Source organism: Rhincodon typus, chromosome 37 (assembly GCF_021869965.1).
Source record: "Rhincodon typus isolate 14 chromosome 37, sRhiTyp1.1, whole genome shotgun sequence".
NCBI lineage: Eukaryota > Metazoa > Chordata > Chondrichthyes > Orectolobiformes > Rhincodontidae > Rhincodon > Rhincodon typus.
In genome coordinates this window covers 3842942-3861031 of record NC_063368.1, presented here as the reverse complement: position 1 = coordinate 3861031, position 18090 = coordinate 3842942, and the positions used below count along the sequence as shown (strand labels likewise).

The 18090-nt window shown below is 44.4% G+C and overlaps 1 protein-coding gene across 1 annotated transcript in view; it reads right to left on the bottom strand.

Annotated features, from left to right (window-relative positions):
• Positions 1-18090, bottom strand: part of LOC109924006 — a 132827-nt gene that overhangs the window by 34980 nt on the left and 79757 nt on the right. Inside the window, exons 10-12 of the mRNA XM_048617640.1 lie at positions 10786-10860; positions 7848-7925; positions 4400-4483 (exon numbers count right to left, since the gene is read on the bottom strand). Coding sequence (XP_048473597.1) covers positions 4400-4483; positions 7848-7925; positions 10786-10860 — 237 coding nt within the window. The remainder of the gene's footprint in view (positions 1-4399; positions 4484-7847; positions 7926-10785; positions 10861-18090) is intronic.

Genomic DNA, 18090 nt, shown 5'->3' with positions numbered 1-18090 from the left:
CTTCTAAGGCATATGCTGCCTGGAGGAAACGTCTACAGATTATATCCAAGTTGTCTAAGTACTCCTTATTGCTCATCCCTGTTTTTAGCATGTCATCTAGATAAATGGCGACCTGGAGTAGACCGTGTAAAATGTTCTCCATCATTCACTGAAAAGTTGCACAGGCTGACATAGCCCAAATGGCAATCTCATATATTGGAACAAACACTTATGGGTATTAATTGTAGTATACTTCTGGGAATCCTTATCTAACCACAATTACAAGTACACAAGGCTCATGTCCAACTTCGTGAAGGACAGTTCTCTGCCAACTTTGCGTATCTAATCGAAAAATGTTAGGCCAATCTAGGTCAATCTTTCTCAACCAATTTGGCCCCTTTAAGCATGGGCCCAAGTCTGTTATTACAATCATTGGTACGTGAACCAGCTGCTTCTCATAAGAGACCAGAACCAAAGTTGCACCCTCAATCTGTAAAGGTTCCTCAGTATAGGTTCTCAGCATAGCCAAGATCTTGCGCAAACTTAAGGACTGGAGTCCAGACAAAATTTTATTAAAGACTGGTTCTGCAAACACCGAAACAGCCGCACTGGTATTCACCTCCATTAGATCAGGGTGACCATTTAACCACATGTTTATTTTGATTGGTTCTGATTTGGAGGTCGCTAAGCAATTTAACTGTTCCAAACCAGATGTAGGTGGACTTTCTCAGGCGTACACTCTCCTGGATACTGGTCTATGAGTTCTCTTTCTCCACTTAGGCCTAGTGACACTCTTTTGCTGTCTGGGGTCATAAGAACATAAGAACTAGGAGCAGGAGTAGGCCGTCCGGCCCTTCGAGCCTACTCCGCCATTCAATAAGATCATGGCTGATCTATTCGTGGACTCAGATCCACTTACCCGCGTTCTCACCGTATCCCTTAATTCCTTTATTGTTCAAAAAAAATCTACCTTATCTTTAAAAACGTTTACTGAAGTAGCGTCAACTACTTCACTGGGCAAGGAATTCCATAGATTAACAGCTCTCTGGGTGAAGAAGTTCTTTCTCAATTCAGTCCTAAATCTGCTCCCTCTAATCTTGAGGCTATGCCCTCTTGTCCTAGCTTCACCTGCCAGTGGAAACATCCTCTCTACTTCTATCTTATCTATTCCCTTCATAATTTTATATGTTTCTATAAGATTCCCCCTCAATCTTCTGAATTCCAATGAATATAATCCCAATCTACTCAGTCTCTTCTCATAAGCCAACCCCCTCAACTCCGGAATCAACCTAGTGAACCTCCTTTGTACCTCCTCCAGTGCCAGTACATCCTTTCTCAAGTAAGGAGACCAAAGCTGCACACAGTACTCCAGGTGTGGCCTCACCAGCACCTTGTACAGCTGCAACGTAACCTCTCTGCTTTTAATCTCAATCCCTTTAGCAATGCATATCAACTACAATGGCTTGCCAGCCCGGATCCTGAAGAAAATTTTACCTGTTTGGGCAAGGCTTGGCTTTGTTTTGGGGTTTTGCTGTGGGCTGACGTAGAGTCCCTCTGTTCAGGATATGTCTTGAGTGAGGCTATGCAATTGCTTTCACTCAAATGGTGATCCCCAAGCTCAGTCAGACTGGCAAGGATGTCAACTTCCATCAGAACACCCTGCAACTCATATGCTCCACTTGCCGCATTTTCCAATGATAAAGCCAGTTGTGGTGCCTGTTCAAAGTCCAGTTGGGCTTCAACCAATAGGCACTTTTGCATGGTTACATCATTAATCCCACTCTTGTTCCACTGAAATAACTCCACAGAGGCCAGTATCCCATCACCAAGTCACCCTTTATTTACACGTGGAAAGTCTGTCACACTGATCCAGCTCCCTCAGAGCCAGCTCTCACAGTGACACGATGTCTGACATTCCTGTTTTTACCTGACAGCCAGGGCTGCCTGATTGGTCCAGATTAGTACTCCCAATCAGGGAATTCATATTCTATGAGGTCCACTTGGCTGACCTCATTATAATCACTACAGGATGTTTCCCGTTGAGAAGGTCTAGGACCAGGTAGCATTGTCTCAGAATAAAGGGGCACCAATTTAAGACTGAGATGAGGAGGAATTTCTTCTCTTAGAGGGAAATGAGTCTTTGGAACTCCTTGTCAGAGAGAGCTGTTGGGGCAAAGTCCTTGTGTGTATTTAAAGCTGAGATAGATTCTTGATCAGTCAGGGAATCAAAGGTTATGGGCAAATGGCAGGAAAGTGGATGTAAGGAATATCAGATCAGCCATGATCTTTTTGAATGGGAGAGCAGTATTGAGGGGCAAAAGGGCCTATTCCTCTTTCTATATTTTATCGTTTTATAGTCTTGAATATATTTAATGACCCAGTCTCTAAAGCTCTCTGCTGTAAAGAATTCCACAGATTCACTGATATAACAAGGTGTAGAGCTGGATGAACACAGCAGGCCAAGCAGCATCAGAGGAGCAGGAAGGCTGACGTTTTGGGCCTAGACCCTTCTTCAGAAATGGGGGAGGGGAAGGGGGTTCTGAAATAAATAGGGAGAGAGGGGGAGGCAGATAGAAGATGGATAGAGGAGAAGATAGGTGGAGAGGAGACAGACCGGTCAAAGAGGCGGGGATGGAGCCGGTAAAGGTGAGTGTAGGTAGGGAGGTAGGGAGAAGATAGGTCAGTGCAGGGAGGATGGACAGGTCAAGGGGGCGGGATGAGGTTAGTAGGTAGGAGATGGGGGTGGGGCTAGAGGTGGGAGGAGAGGACAGGTGGGAGGAAGGACAGGTTAGGGAGGCAGGGACGAGCTGGACTGGTTTTGGGATGCGGTAGGGGGAGGGGAGATTTTGAAGCTTGTGAAGTCCACATTGATACCATTGGGCTGCAGGGTTCCCAAGCGGAATATGAGTTGCTGTTCCTGCAACCTTCGGGTAACATCGTTGTGGCACTGCAGGAGGCCCAGGATGGACATGTCGTCTGCGGAATGGGAGGGGGAGTTGAAATGGTTCGCGACTGGGAAGTGCAGTTGTTTAGTGCGAACCGAGCGTAGGTGTTCTGCAAAGCGGTCCCCAACAGATTCACTACTCTCTGACAGCAGAAATGCCTTGTCTCTGTCATCAGTGGGTGACCCCTTATTCCAAGATTATGCCCTCTGGTCTTTCTTGTATGTTTCAATATGGTCACCTCATTATTATAAACTCCATTGAGTACAGACCTGATCTACCCAACCTCTTCTAAAAACATATTCTCCATACCTGGAATCAAACTAGCACGCCTTCTCTGGACTGCCTCAATGTCAGTACATCTTTCCTTAGATAATGGGACCAAAACTATTCATAGTATTCTTGCTGCAATCTGACTAGTGCCTTGAATAATTTTAGCAAGGCATCCCTTGTTTTATACTCTATTCCCTTTGAAACAAAGTTCAACACTCCATTTGCTTTCCCTATTACCTGCTAAACCTGGGTCTGGCTTTTTGTGATTCATGATTAAGGACTCTCAAATCCCACTGTGCTTTAGCTTTCTGCAGTCTTTCACCATTTAAATACGATTCAGCTCCTCCATGCTTCCAAAATGCATAACTTCAAATTTTCTACATTATATTCCATCTGCCAAATTCTTATCTGCTTATTTAGCCTGTCCATATACCTCTGCAGACTCTTTGTGTTATCCTCAAACTTCCCTTTGCATCTATTTTTGTGACATCTGCAAATCTGTACACTTTCCTCTTCCAAGTCATTAATATATGATCAATAATTGTGACCCCAGCACTGATCCTAGTGGCACACAGGTTACAATCCTGAAAATACCCCCTTATTCAAACTCTGTCTTCTATTTGTTAGCCAATCCTCTATCCATGCTAATACAATAGCCCCAACACCATTGGCCCTTCAAACATCACTGCTAGTGCAACATTTTATTGCTACAATGGGATGTGCGCATCACTGGCAAGGCCAGCATTTGTTGTGCATCCCTATCTGAACTTAATCTGAGTGGCTTGCTCGGCCATATCAGAGTGCAATTCAAAATCAACCACATTGTTGTGGGTCTGGAGTCTGATGTAGGTCAAACCGGGTAAGGATGGCAGATTGCCTTGCCTAAAGAGACATTAATGAACCTTCTTACAACTGGTGACAGTTGTCACGGTCACCATTACTGAGACTGGCTTTATATTTCAGATTTACTGACAGGATTTAAAATATTTGAGTTGCGATCATGGGATTTGAACCAGTGTCCCAAAGTGTTAGCTATGAGTCTCTAGAGCTCCAGTCCATCGATACTGTCACTATAACACCATCTCCGCCCGTGCAACACATGGAGTACAGTGTTTCATGAAGAAACAGATCCACTTCCTCAGGTAAACTGGTGACAAATAATCAATACAGACTTGTCAATGTCACCCACATCCCAAGGTCCTTACCTTATCATAGTTATCACTAGTCTGTAGATGGATATCTCTGTTCAGTGAGTTTGAGGAGTTTCTACCTAAGAACCCTCTGTCAGTCTGCAATAAAGCAAGAAGCATATATAGTTGTAAGACAGGGCGAGATATACTGTCACTGAGCAAGGAGGTGCACAGACACAGCGCAATGAAGAACATGGAAACAGAGCAGTGAGATATAGCGGCATAGGCTGGTGAGCTATGGTGGGACAGCCCAAGTGATATAGTGGTAAAATATGGTGTAACACACTGGCACTGTGTGGTATAATACACTGGTAAAGAGTGGAGAGGTACACTGGTACTGTGTGGAGAGATATGTTCTATAAAAGGCAATTAGGATCTGAAAAGGTTAATTATATCTTGCATAAGCTCAAGGATATAAAGGACTCTTCCGGGGAGGAGCTAACCAGTTCTCTAATTCTTCAGAGTGCTGTATCAGTTCTCCACATACCAGGTGACTCTGCTGTGCACATCTCTGATGTAATGTAAATAGCCACTAGGCAATATGTAATAAACTTTACAGTTTGCCCAAGACAAAGCCTATATTCTGCCTAAGGTATTGTGTGGGCATTCTTTCCCACAAAGCATCAGTAGCTCGACAAAAATCAGTAAAACGGACTGGTGGCAGAGAATTTACCCATAATATGTTAGCAATGCTGGCATACAACATTATAAGATGATGAGCAGTGGTGAGGTCCCCTGTCAAATAACAATACACTCCCACAGTCTGGTGAATTATACTGGATTGCGATACACTGCTGGGAATCTGCTTGGAAATGTCCACAGCACAGAGACATGGCTAACCTGTGAAGATGCAAACCAGATCCTCAAGAAATCCACCCAGGACAGTCTCTAGATTAACTGTGCCTCAGTCCAGAAGAAATATCTATGTACATTGTAAGGCAAGTTGTGAAAAATATTATAAACAGGATCTGAAGTTACTCACAAGGAATGTGTTGCCAAAAAGCTTAAGGAGTAAACACACAAACCACATGGATCAGTGACATTACTACATCAATAGACTGGGAAGGTAGGGACCATTCAGCCAGAATGGCATTGCGAGTCTGGCTGAAAAATGACTATGTGTAGATGCTAGATGAGAATACAGGTCACTAACCCTGAAGGATGCCAATTCTGTCCAGCAATATGAAATTAACCTTCAGGAGAGTACTGCAAGCCAGGAGGTATAGAATAAAGAGGTGGGTAGGTGCCACACCAAAAATAATAATTTGATTACAACACTTTTGTTTGTCGGTTATAAAAACATTGGGGGTTGGGAAAGAGAAGTGCATTTTGACTGAAAGTTAAGTATGAACCAATCAAGCAAAAATTTCTGGCTTTCCAATTGGCTGGGAAGGTGCTGCGTCCTGAGAATGGACATGTTGGGCGGCCAGTGAGGATAGGAGGGAGCATGAGGGCAGGAGGTCAGAGGGTGCTAGGTCATGCGGTGGAACATCCAGGAATAGAATCAGCCACAATTGGCAATTCTCAGGAGAACCAGATCAAGTTTCGTGCCCCCTGAGAATGTCATTTGGGGAGTACTGAAACATGGTTGTGGGCCACACAACTCCATTTGATTGGACACTTTGTCAGGTCTAGTACAAAGGATAATAAATAGGAGAATATTGCACTTAATTTCTTTCACTGGATGTCTGCATCCCTGGCAAAGCAAATATTTGTTGCCATTTCACACTGTTACAGGCGTCAAGAGTCAACTCCACTGCCGTGGTTCTGGAGTCATATGTAGGTCAGATTGGATAAAGATTGCAGATTTCCTACCCTAAAGGGCATTAGTGAACTAGATGTATTTTAAAAACATAATTTCACGGTCACATTAAATATTCAAATTGTTGATTCAGAATTTATGAATAGAATTTTAAATTCTGCTGGCTGCCACATGAGATGTGAATTAACATCCCCAGAGGACCTGCCTGGGTTTCTAGATTACTCGACCAGTGACATTACGACAACATCACTTCATAAGCAAGTCTCTGCAATATTGTAAATTTTCTTTCTGGCTTACTCTCAAGCCATGGAAGAATTTGAAAACAAGGATGAAAGCTTTAAATGTGAAGCATTGCTGGACCAGGAGTCAGTAAGCATGGGGACGGACTGTGGATGAATAAACAAGGCTTGGTGGGAGTTAAAATAACAGCAGCAGAGTTTTAGATGAGCTTCATTTTATGAGAAGTGGAAGGTAGAAAGCTTTTCAGAAATGCATGGGGTAGTCCAATCATAAAAGCAATCAGGACATCAAGGGCTTCAACAACAGATAGGTTCAGTTCTGTACAGCCTAACTACAATGCAACTAGTCAGGCCATACAGAAGAGAACCATTGTGAACAGAAAGATTGCATCTTATTGGGTGACAAATTAGCTGAATTCAGCCAATTCAAGGGCTACAGGAAAGACAGAATTACTCGATAAGGGGTATGAAATAATTAGGTCTCTTACTTCTGATCACTATCCTGCTGTATATGTGGGAAGTACAGGATCAGTCAGGGATGCAATGCCCTATGCAGTCAAACAGCTTTAAGGTACATCTAACCAACTCACCAACAACCAGATAATAAAAGGCAAAACTCTCCTCAGTAGAGGGACACACTAAACTGCCCAATTGTACAGATCAGAATTCTGAATTCACTCCATTTCATCATAATAATGGTTTTAGTTTAGTTGTTCTTGCATGTTCATTTATTCAACAATTAGTATTTGTCATGGCTCAGAGTTCAGACTGTTCCATTCCAGAGACTTGAGCACGATATACCCGTTGACACTTTGGCAGCACAGCACTGGACATTTTAAAAACACTTTCATGGATGTTTTCTGCCCATCTGTAATCGTCCTCAGAGCAGTTAACTGTCAACAACATTGCTGTGGATCTGGAGCCAGAAATGGGATGGCAGATTACCATCCCTAGACATCACTGGTAAACCAGATGGGTTTTTAATGACAATTGTTACATGATCAATTACCTTTTTTTTAAGTTCCATAGTTTTTTTTCTTGAATTCAAATTCTACCAGCTACCATGGTAGGATTTGAACCCATTAGCCCAGAACAATAACCCGCCTAATGACATTCCCACTCTGTCATTTCTTTCCTACTGTCACGGGGGCTGTCTTTTGAATGAGATGTTCACCTGGGAGGGCAGAAGTGGCCTCAGTGCCTGCCATCTCATGTGGACACTACAATGCCTTGGTCAATATTTCTCCCTCAATTGACATCCAAAAGCCCATATCATCTTGCTGTTTATGGGAGTCTGCCATCACATTTACCACAATAGTTGTTATGCTTCAAGCATATTTCACCGGGCATAAGGTGCTTTAAAATGTGCTGAGGGATGTTAAAGGCACTATATAAATGCAAGTCTTTTATTTCTTAAAAGTGAAGGCTCATTTAAAATAGGAAATAAAGTGAAAATACTGACCCTATCAGTTCTGGAAAAAGCACTGACATATCCAGTGTAAGAGTTCTGTTCTTCAAGCGGACAGAAAGTTATATCTACCTGAATGACAGATGGAGGCAAGTTTAGTTCTCATTATATTCAATCATAGTATAAGATTTTCAAATATTTCTGCAACTGAAGCTAAATACAAATGAATAATGAACAGCCTGCTTCTCAAAGTATTTTGTTGTATTCATTGTGAAGATAATGGGGGTAATTAGTTTATTACCCATCCCTAGTTGTCTTTGAGGTAGTGAAGTTTAGTTTCTCATGCATAAGTACAGCTCAATGCTGTTAGGTTGAGACCAGAAAAGTTTGATCCAGCGACAATGAAGAGGGGAATGGGTGGAGGTGCGGTGGGGGGCGGTGGTGGTGGTGGGGAGGTTATTCCCCATGCTGGCCTTGTCTTTCCAGATGATGGAAATGATGGGTTTGGGACAGGGGGCACTGCCAAAGAAATTTTGATGAGTTGTTCAGTGCATCTTGTAAACAGTGCACACTGACTCATTAATGTGATTGTGGCAGAAGGAAGGAGTGTTTACATTGGTGGACAAGGTACCAATTAGGCAGCTCTGTTCCAGAGTCATGTTGCATGCTGTTAAAGCCACACTCATCTTAGACAAATCAACAGCATTCTATCACACTACTGACTTGTGCCTCTTAGACAGTGGACAGGTTTGTTGCTGGTCGGGGGGGTCCAAAATGTGAGTTACTCACCTCAGAATTTCCAGCCTCTCCCTTGCTCTTGTAGTAGTTATTTTTAATCAAGTTATTCAGGCATGTAATGACACATCTCCAGCACAGATAGGACTGGAACCTAGGCTTTCTGGCCCAGAGGTAGGGTTACTACCACTGCACCACAGTCCTCCTCCTGCTTTTGTAGTACTCATATTGCTGGAACTGTTCTGCCTCTGGGTAAATAGTACGAGAAAGGGTATGGCTGATTAGGGACCAAAAAGACATCCAACTCCTGTAGATGGATGGTATAGGTTGAGTATAAAATGAGTATTTTGCATCTATCTTCACCAAGGAAGAAGACATCACCAAAGTCATAGTGAAAAAGAAGGCAGTTGAGACATTGAATGAGCTAAAATTTGATAAACAGAATTATTAGAAACACTGGCTGTACTTAAATCCAATTACGTACCAGGGCCAGATGGAATGTATTAGGTCATTGAGGGAAATAAAAGTGAAAATAACAGGCGCACTGGACACAACCTTCCAATTCATCCTTAGATACGGAAGTGGTGCCAAAAGACTAGAGAATTACAAATGTTTTTGCTCCAACAGAGTATGAGGATAAGCCCAGCAAGTACAGAACAGTTAGTTTAACCCGTCAGTGAGAAAGATTTTAGAAGCTGTAATCACAGACGGCATTAACAGTTACCTGGACAAGTGTAAATCAATTAGGGAAAGCCAACATGAATTTAGTAAAGACAACACGATTAACTGACTTAAGTTTTTTTTGGTAAAGTTACAGATAGGCTTGATGAGGGTAATAGGCTTGTTAATGTGACACACACAGACCTGTTAGTAACATTGAAATCCATGCAATAAAAAAGAAGGTGGCAGCATAAATAGAGTTGCGTGTGAAAACAGAAAACAGCCAATTGCGGTGATAAATTACCCTGTGAAGGTACAGGATGAGGCTCTCCCTGTCGAGATGCCTGGAAATAGGACCACGGCTTTACTTGTTCAGTGTTTATGCCCTGGATATCTGGAAATACTATGAACCATGAGGAGACACTGTGTTACACTTCAAGGTAGCATTGACTAATTGATGCAATGTTGCAGATTACATTTAATGCTGATAAGGTGGGAGTGACGTATTTGTCGGGGGGGGGGGGGGGGGGGGAGGAGGAGATAGAACATAAACCAAAGGAAAGAATTTCTTAAGAAGGTGAAGAAGCAGAGAAACGTGGGGTAGATATTTTGAATCAACCTGTTTGGACAATTTATGACACACATCTGGGGCAAGTGGATATTGAACTCAGACCTTCTAGCCCAGAGGTAGGAACACGGCATTACAACTGCTCATTAAAAATCATGTGACATTACATCACTTCCTGTGATGATGTATTTTTAATTGACATGTTAAGAGATGTTATAACGCACATTAGCATGTGGGATTTGAAAGCTGGGCTGTCTGGCTCAAAGGTAGGGACAATACCACTGCACTGAAAGAGCCCTCAATATGACCTAGCTATATGTGTATGCAATTACTGAAGGTGGCAGGGCAGGTTGAGAAAGTAGTTACAGAGGCATATAGGATCTTGAGATTTAGATGCCATAGAAGCATACAGTACAATAGCCAAGGAAATGATGAACGTTTATAAAATACTGATTTGGCCTCAACTAGAGTTTATAACCATTTCCAGGCAGCACAGCTTAGGAAGGATCGTGGAAAAAAGATATATGAGAATGGTTCCAGGGATGAGGGACACCAGCTATGGAGAAAGATTGGAGAAGCTGCAACTGTTTTCTTTGGAAAAATGAAGATTGTGAGAAGATTTGATGGTGATGTTCAAAACTATGAAGACTTGATCAAAATAGACAGGGAGAAACTGTTCTCATTGTTGCCAGAATTAAGAACCACATTTGATTGGCAAAAGATGCAATAGCAACATGAAGAAAAATACTTTTATGCAGCAAATGGTTATCATTTGGAGGGCACTGCCTAAGAATGTAGGGAAAGGCAGGTTCCAATGTGGCTTTCGAAAGGGAACTGGATAATTACCTTAAGAGAATAAAAAGTTGCAGCGTTACAGGGAGAAGTCAAGACTGAGAACTAGCTAGTTGTCTTTGTAAATAACAAGAACAAAGAGTAAAGGGCACAACAGGCTGAATGGCCTCCTTGTGCGCTGTGATTCGATGATTCCCAATGTTTCCACCAGGTATGTCTCAATGATAAAGTACTGACCTTGTCTCTTTTTGGGCTGGACTGTGCATGTCCTGTATGGGAACTCTGATCTTGTGAGGAAAATCTGTAGTCCAACTGAAGAAAGGCAACAGAATTTTACATCTCAATACCACTTAGATTTATTATTGGGAATTATTAGCAGACCATATTGAGCAGTATCAACATTTTGGATATACTAGTTCCACTGACCAAAGGCTGAACTGGACAAGCAATATACAGACTGTGATTACAAGAACAGGTCAGAGACTGGGAATTCTGCAGTGAGTAATCTATCTCCTATTTCCTTTGCATGCCTATCTGCCAACATGACTGAAGAACCTCAATAACATCCACGGAAAAGCAGGGCATGCGTAATTGTATACCTGACCCCAGCCCATCCATCATTTTCGCTATCAATTTCTCCACTACCAAGGCACAGGGGCAGTAGTGTGTACCATCCACAAGATGCAAAGCAGTAACTCACCAAAGCTCCTTAAATGGCACTTTTCAAACCTGTGACCCTTCCAAGCAAGAATAGGGAAGCCAACCTGTGGACTGAAGGTCACATATGGTTCACCAGAACACTTGATATGACGTTGGCTTTCCTGGTAGATTAATTACAGCTCCTCATAGAGTTCCCACAACTAATAACTACATAGTCTATAGGTGTGAGGCTGGAAAAGCGCAGCAGGTCAGACAGCATCTGAGGAGCAGGAAAGTCAACGTTCAGGCCGAAACATGAGAAAAGACGGTTGTAAAGCTTTTGCCTTTTTAAAATGTTTTACATTAAAACTTTGAAGATTGCGCTATTCATTGCAAGCAAGATTAATGATCCCAATCCAGCTATTTTGCACAAAAGCATGTTAACTTCCTTAAAGGTTAACTGTTCATAGAGAAGCACAGATGGTCAGGTTCATATCAGATGACCAACACACACACCATAAAAGGCCAATGATGTCGTTGTTTTGAACAACTGTCACCATTGGACCCGCCAGATTCTGCAGGCCCACCTTTGTTTCTTGCTTCACGTAAGGATTCAGAAAAGGTATGTTGGTAAATTAATATGCTAAGTGCCTCATCTCTACCCTAGAGAGCCCTTCCTAACCTCAAATGGCATGTACAGTACAACCCTGAGCTGCTCCCAGCTGATTTTTGACCTCTATCCCTCTGAAATGTGTCCCATCACGGCTGATGGTTCCTTTACCTAACCCACAGTTCCACCCCACCCCACCCCATCCCGCTCTGACATTCCCTCTTTCAATCCTGATGGCTGCTTCCTTTACCCACTCCCTAGCTCCAGTTTCCTACACAGCCTCTCAGTGTAGCCCCATCATAACCAATGCTTCTTCACCCACTTCACTCAGCCCTTTCCGTCTTGCCCCCACATCATTCACCCACTCTTAGGCCCCATTTCCCCATCCAACCTTGCTCTCCCCTCCATGACATCTATGACTTTTCCTTCTCTGTGCCTGGGCCCTGCATCCCAACCCAACACCTTCCTTCCTGATGGTGTGAGACAGTGTGAGCAAACCCTGGGAGAGAGCTACAAACAGAAAGACACACACACACACACACACACATACTTTTATAATTATATGAAATTTTCCAAAATCTATCATTGTGCTGGTTTTGGTCTGTGTGGCCCATCAGTGTAGAACGATTGAGCACCACTCATCTACTCATGCTTCTCTTTCTGTGACCGAAATGGACAAGGGCAGCAGATGCAAGGGAACACCACTCTCTGAAAGTTCCCCTCCAAGTCATACACCATCCTGACTTGGAAATATATCACCATTCCTTCACTGTCATCTGGATCAAAATCCTGGAACTCCCTCCCTAGCAGCACGTTGGATGTCCCTAGCCCTAATGGACTGTAGCAGTTCACAAAGCCTGCTCACCACCATCCTCTCCAGGGCAATGGGGATAGGCAATAATTCCTGGGCTCACTATTCAGTGCTCACATGCCATGATCCTCTTTCTGAGCCAATTTGCTTAGTTTTAGTTTTAGTTTCCAGTTCATGAAAATATTGTGAAGATTAACTAGGAGTGGCCTAAATCTTGGGCTCGGATTGAAATGTTACTGGGATGCTGCATATTAGCACCAGCCTCTCAATTCCTTCCAGCTCCCACCAACAGGGCATACCAAATCAAGAACCAAATAACTAAACCAGCTCCTGTAAACCTCAAACCAAGCCTGAGAAACAGCAACCTATGAGCAAAAACTGCAAATATTGCGCCCCAAGCCCGAGCTATTCCTTTCCAGAGATTAATCTGGGTCATTCTCATTTTCCAGAACAGCTTTGCCATCGTTCCACCATCTACAGACATTTATAAGACTATAGGATGTAGCAGCAGAAGTAGGCCATTCAGCCCATGAGTCTGTTCTAGCATTGAATGAGATCGTGGTTGATCTGATAATCCCTCATCTCCACTTTCCTACTCTTGACTCATGGCTGACAATCTTGATCCCTTCCTGTCCCAGCCCAATGGTGCATAATGACCTTTGCCACTTAAAACAGGGGAAATGGTGGTGGTTATGATAACGTCACTAAGACATTAAGCTAACGCTCCAGGGGCATGTATTCAAATCCCAGCACACCAGCTGGTGGAATTTAAATTCAATCAGTAAATCTGGAATCAAACGCTGGTCTCAGTAGTGGTGACCATGCAACTATCATTGATGAAAAGAGACATGTTGTTTACAAATACCTTTTAGGGAAGAAAATCTGCTATTTTTAATCAATCTGGATTACATGTGTCTCCGGACCCTCAGCACTGTGGTTACCTCTTAACTGCCCTCGGAAATAGCATGGCAATGCCAGTTAGTTTAAGGGTGTCTGGGAGTGGGCAACAATGCCAGCAATTCCTGCATCTCATCAAAGGATAAAGAAAGTTTTTTTCAATAATTACATATTAATTTTTTTAAAGTGGCTCCTCTATTTACAGCAAAGCAAATCTGGCAAAATCCTTAGCTGAGGACCTGGGCACCTGCATGTAAAGTTCTGGATTTGAACAATGCAGCAGAGCACAGTCTGCAGCTTTGTGGAAATAGTTTGAGGAGTCATTTTCTTTTTCAGTAACTGGAAATGATTTCCATAGAAGAATGAAATATCTTTAAATGCACAGAAATTGAAGTGACTAACAAAGCAGTAAACTTGTAACAAAAACAAAGCTGCTGAAAAAGCTCAGCAGATCTGGCAGCATTCGTGAAGGAAAACACAGAGTTAACGTTTCGGGTCCGATGACCCTTCATCAGAACTCAGTAAATTCACATCTGGAGCGGTTCCCTTGATCTGCTCATCTTTGCAATACTGAGTTGGCAGCTGGGCAGCAGGAGTGATATTTCTGCCTGTATAATGAGTGGTAACAACATTCGTGAAGGAGCTATCTATTTGTTATAAGCACAGTTTATGTCTGAGAGGCCCTCATGACCCCTGCTATTTAAATAGGATAGTGTACTTGACATGTGAAGGTGGTCCTATAGTGCAGTGGGTCATGTCCGTGCCTTTAAGGCCCTGAGACTTGATGATCGAGGTAGGTATGTTCATAATACTCATACGTATGTTCGTAACTTGTAAATCCTTCCAACACCCTCCATTGACAGGCGGTAAGGGACGGTAAGATTCCTAGCAGGGCTGGATCTTCACTGGGTCTTCACCATCCCCCCAGACCTCCCCCTCACTGAGGGCGAACGGTCAGTCCTCAGTAAAGGACTCACCTTTGTCCCCCTCCACCCAAACATCAATGAATACGCTCACGCTTGGACGTTGAACAGTTTTTCCGCCGCCTCCGCCTCCGCGCTTACTTCTTTAATTGTGGGTCTAACCCTTCCTCTACTGACCCCTTCTCCTGCCTCCAACACACCCCCTCCTCCTGGACACCACCCCAAGGCCTCCTACCCTCCCTCGACCTCTTCATCGCCAACTGCCGCTGAGACATCAATCGCCTCAACCTCTCCACCCCCTCACCCACTCCAACCTCTCCCCCACAGAACATGCAGCCCTCCGCTCCAATCCCAACCTCACCATAAAACCCGCAGACAAGGGAGTTGGAGTATGGCGCACTGACCTCTACATCGCCGAGGCCAGGGGCCAACTCTCCAACACCTCCTCCTACCGCCTCCTTGATCATGACCCCACCCCCGACTACCAAAACATCATCTCCCAAACCATCCACAACATCATCACTTCAGGTGATCTCCCACCCACAGCCTCCAACCTCATCGTTCCCCAACCCCGCACCGCCCGTTTCTATCTCCTTCCCAAAATCCACAAACCTGACTGCCCTGGTCGACCCATTGTCTTTGCCTGCTTCTGCCCCACCGAACTTATCTCCAGCTATCTCGACTTCATTTTCTCCCCCTTGGTCCAGGAACTCCCCACCTTTCAGTTGTTTCAGCAGCGGGAGTCCGGGAGGAAGCGCGAGGGCAGCCTGGGAAGGTAAGCTTTTCGATTATAAAAGTCTTAACTCGCGTGACTCCATTTTTGGAGTAAGTGAGGTAATATACTTGGGCAGTTGCTTTACCCAAAACACTACCTAGGTAGTGTCTCCCACCCATCCTCCTCCTCTAACCAAAAAAAAAGGTTCTGAGCGCTGATTTGGTAAGGCTACTAGGTTTTTTTTATTTGTCTGTTTGGGAATTCAGAACAGTGGGAATGGATGTTAGGGCAGTTGTATGCTCCTCCTGTAGAATGTGGGAGGTAAGGGTCACCACTAGTGTCCCGACTGACTTCATCTGCGGGAAGTGCACCCAACTCCAGCTCCTCGGAAACCATGTTAGGGAACTGGAGCTGGAGCTGGATGAACTTCGCATCATTCGGGAGGCTGAGGGGGTAATTGAGAGGAGTTACAGGGAGGTAGTCACACCTCACGTACAGGAAAAAAGTAGATGTGTTACAGTCAGGGGACGGAAAGGGAACAGGCAGACAGTGCAGGGATCCCCTGTGGCCGTTCCCCTCAAAAACAAGTACACCGTTTTGGATACTATTGGGGGGGGGGGGGCGACTTACCAGGGGTTAGCCATGGGGTACAGGTCTCTGGCACAGAGTCTGTCCCTGTTGCTCAGAAGGGAAGTGGGGAGAGGAGGAGAGCATTAGTCATTGGGGACTCCATAGTTAGGGGGACAGATAGGAGATTCTGTGGGAACAAGAGAGACTCGCGGTTGGTGTGTTGCCTCCCAGGTGCCAGGGTCCGTGATGTCTTGGATCGTGTTTTCGGGATCCTTAAGGGGGAGGGGGAGCAGCCCCAAGTCGCGGTCCACATAGGCACCAACGACATAGCTAGGAAAAGGGATGTGGACGTAAGGCAGAAATTCAGGGAGCTAGGGTGGAAGCTTAGAGCTAGAACAAACAGAGTTGTTATCTCTGGTTTGTTGCCCGTGCCACGTGCTAGCGAGGCGAGGAATAGGGAGAGAGAGCAGTTGAACACGTGGCTACAGGGATGGTGCAGGAGGGAGGGATTCAGATACCTGGATAATTGGGGCTCATTCTGGGGTAGGTAGGACCGTTACAAACGGGATGGTCTACACCTGAACCAGAGGGGTACCAATATCCGGGGGGGGAAATTTGCTAATGCTCTTCGGGAGGGTTTAAACTAATTCAACAGGGGGATGGGAACCTGAATTGTAGCTCCAGTGTACAGGAGGTTGAGAGTAGTGAGGTCATGAATAAGGTTTCAAGGTCGCAGGAGTGTACCGGCAGGCAGGAAGGTGGTTTGAAGTGTGTCTACTTCAATGCCAGGAGCATCCGGAATAAGGTGGGTGAACTTGCAGCATGGGTTGGTACCTGGGACTTCGATGTTGTGGCCATTTTGGAGACATGGATAGAGCAGGGACAGGAATGGTTGTTGCAGGTTCCGCCGTTTAGATGTTTCAGTAAGATCAGGGAAGGTGGTAAAAGAGGGGGAGGTGTGGCATTGTTAGTCAAGGACAGTATTACGGTGGCAGAAAGGACGTTTGATGACAACTCGTCTACTGAGGTAGTACGGGCTGAGGTTAGAACCAGGAAAGGAGAGGTCACCCTGTTGAGAGTTTTCTATAGGCCTCCAAAAAGTTCCAGAGACGTAGAGGAAAAGATTGCAAAGATGATTCTGGATAGGAGCGAAAGTAACAGGGTAGTTGTTATGGGGGACTTTAACTTTCCAAATATTGACTGGAAACACTATAGTTCGAGTACTTCAGATGGGTCAGTTTTTGTCCAATGTGTGCAGGAGGGTTTCCTGACACAGTATGTAGATAGGCCAACAAGAGGCGAGGCCACATTGGATTTGGTACTGGGTAATGAACCAGGCCAGGTGTTAGATTTGGAGGGAGGTGAGCACTTTGGTGATAGTGACCACAATTCGGTTACGTTTACTTTAGCGATGGAAAGGGATAGGTATATACTGCAGGGCAAGAGTTATAGCTGGGGGAAAGGCAATTATGAGGGAAGATTTAGGATGCATAGGATGGAGAAGGAAACTGCAGGGGCTGGGCACAATTGAAATGTGGAGCTTGTTCAAGGAACAGCTACTGCGTGTCCTTGAGAAGTATGTACCTGTCAGGCAGGGAGGAAGTGGTCGAACGAGGAAACCGTGGTTTACTAAAGAAGTTGAAGCTCTTGTCAAGAGGAAGAAGGAGGCTTATGTAGAGATGAGGCGTATGGGCTCAGTTAGGGCGCCAGGAAGGACCTAAAGAGAGAGCTAAGAAGAGCCAGGAGGGGACATGAGAAGTCTTTAGCAGGTAGGATCAAGGAAAACCCTAAAGCTTTCTATAGGTATGTCAGGAATAAAAGAATGACTGCAGTAAGATTAGGGCCGGTCAAGGACAGTTGTGGGAAGTTGTGCGTGGAGTCCGAAGAGATAGGAGAGGTGCTAAATGAATATTTTTCGTCAGTATTCACACAGGAAAAAGACAATGTTGTCGAGGAGAATACTGAGATACAGTCTATTAGACTAAACGGGATTGAGGTTCATAAGGAGGAGGTGTTAGCAATTCTGGAAGGTGTGAAAATAGATAAGTCCCCTGGACCGGATGGGATTTATCCTAGGATTCTCTGGGAAGCTAGAGAGGAGATTGCAGAGCCTTTGGCTTTGATCTTTATGTCGTCATTGTCTTCAGGAATAGTGCCAGAAGACTGGAGACTAGCAAATGTTGTCCCCTTGTTCAAGAAGGGGAGTAGAGACAACCCTGGTAATTATAGACCAGTGAGCCTTACTTCGGTTGTGGGTAAAGTGTTGGAAAGGATTATAAGAGATAGGATTTATCATCATCTAGAAAGGAATAATTTGATTAGGGATAGTCAACACGGTTTTGTGAAGGGTAGGTCGTGCCTCACAAACCTTATTGAG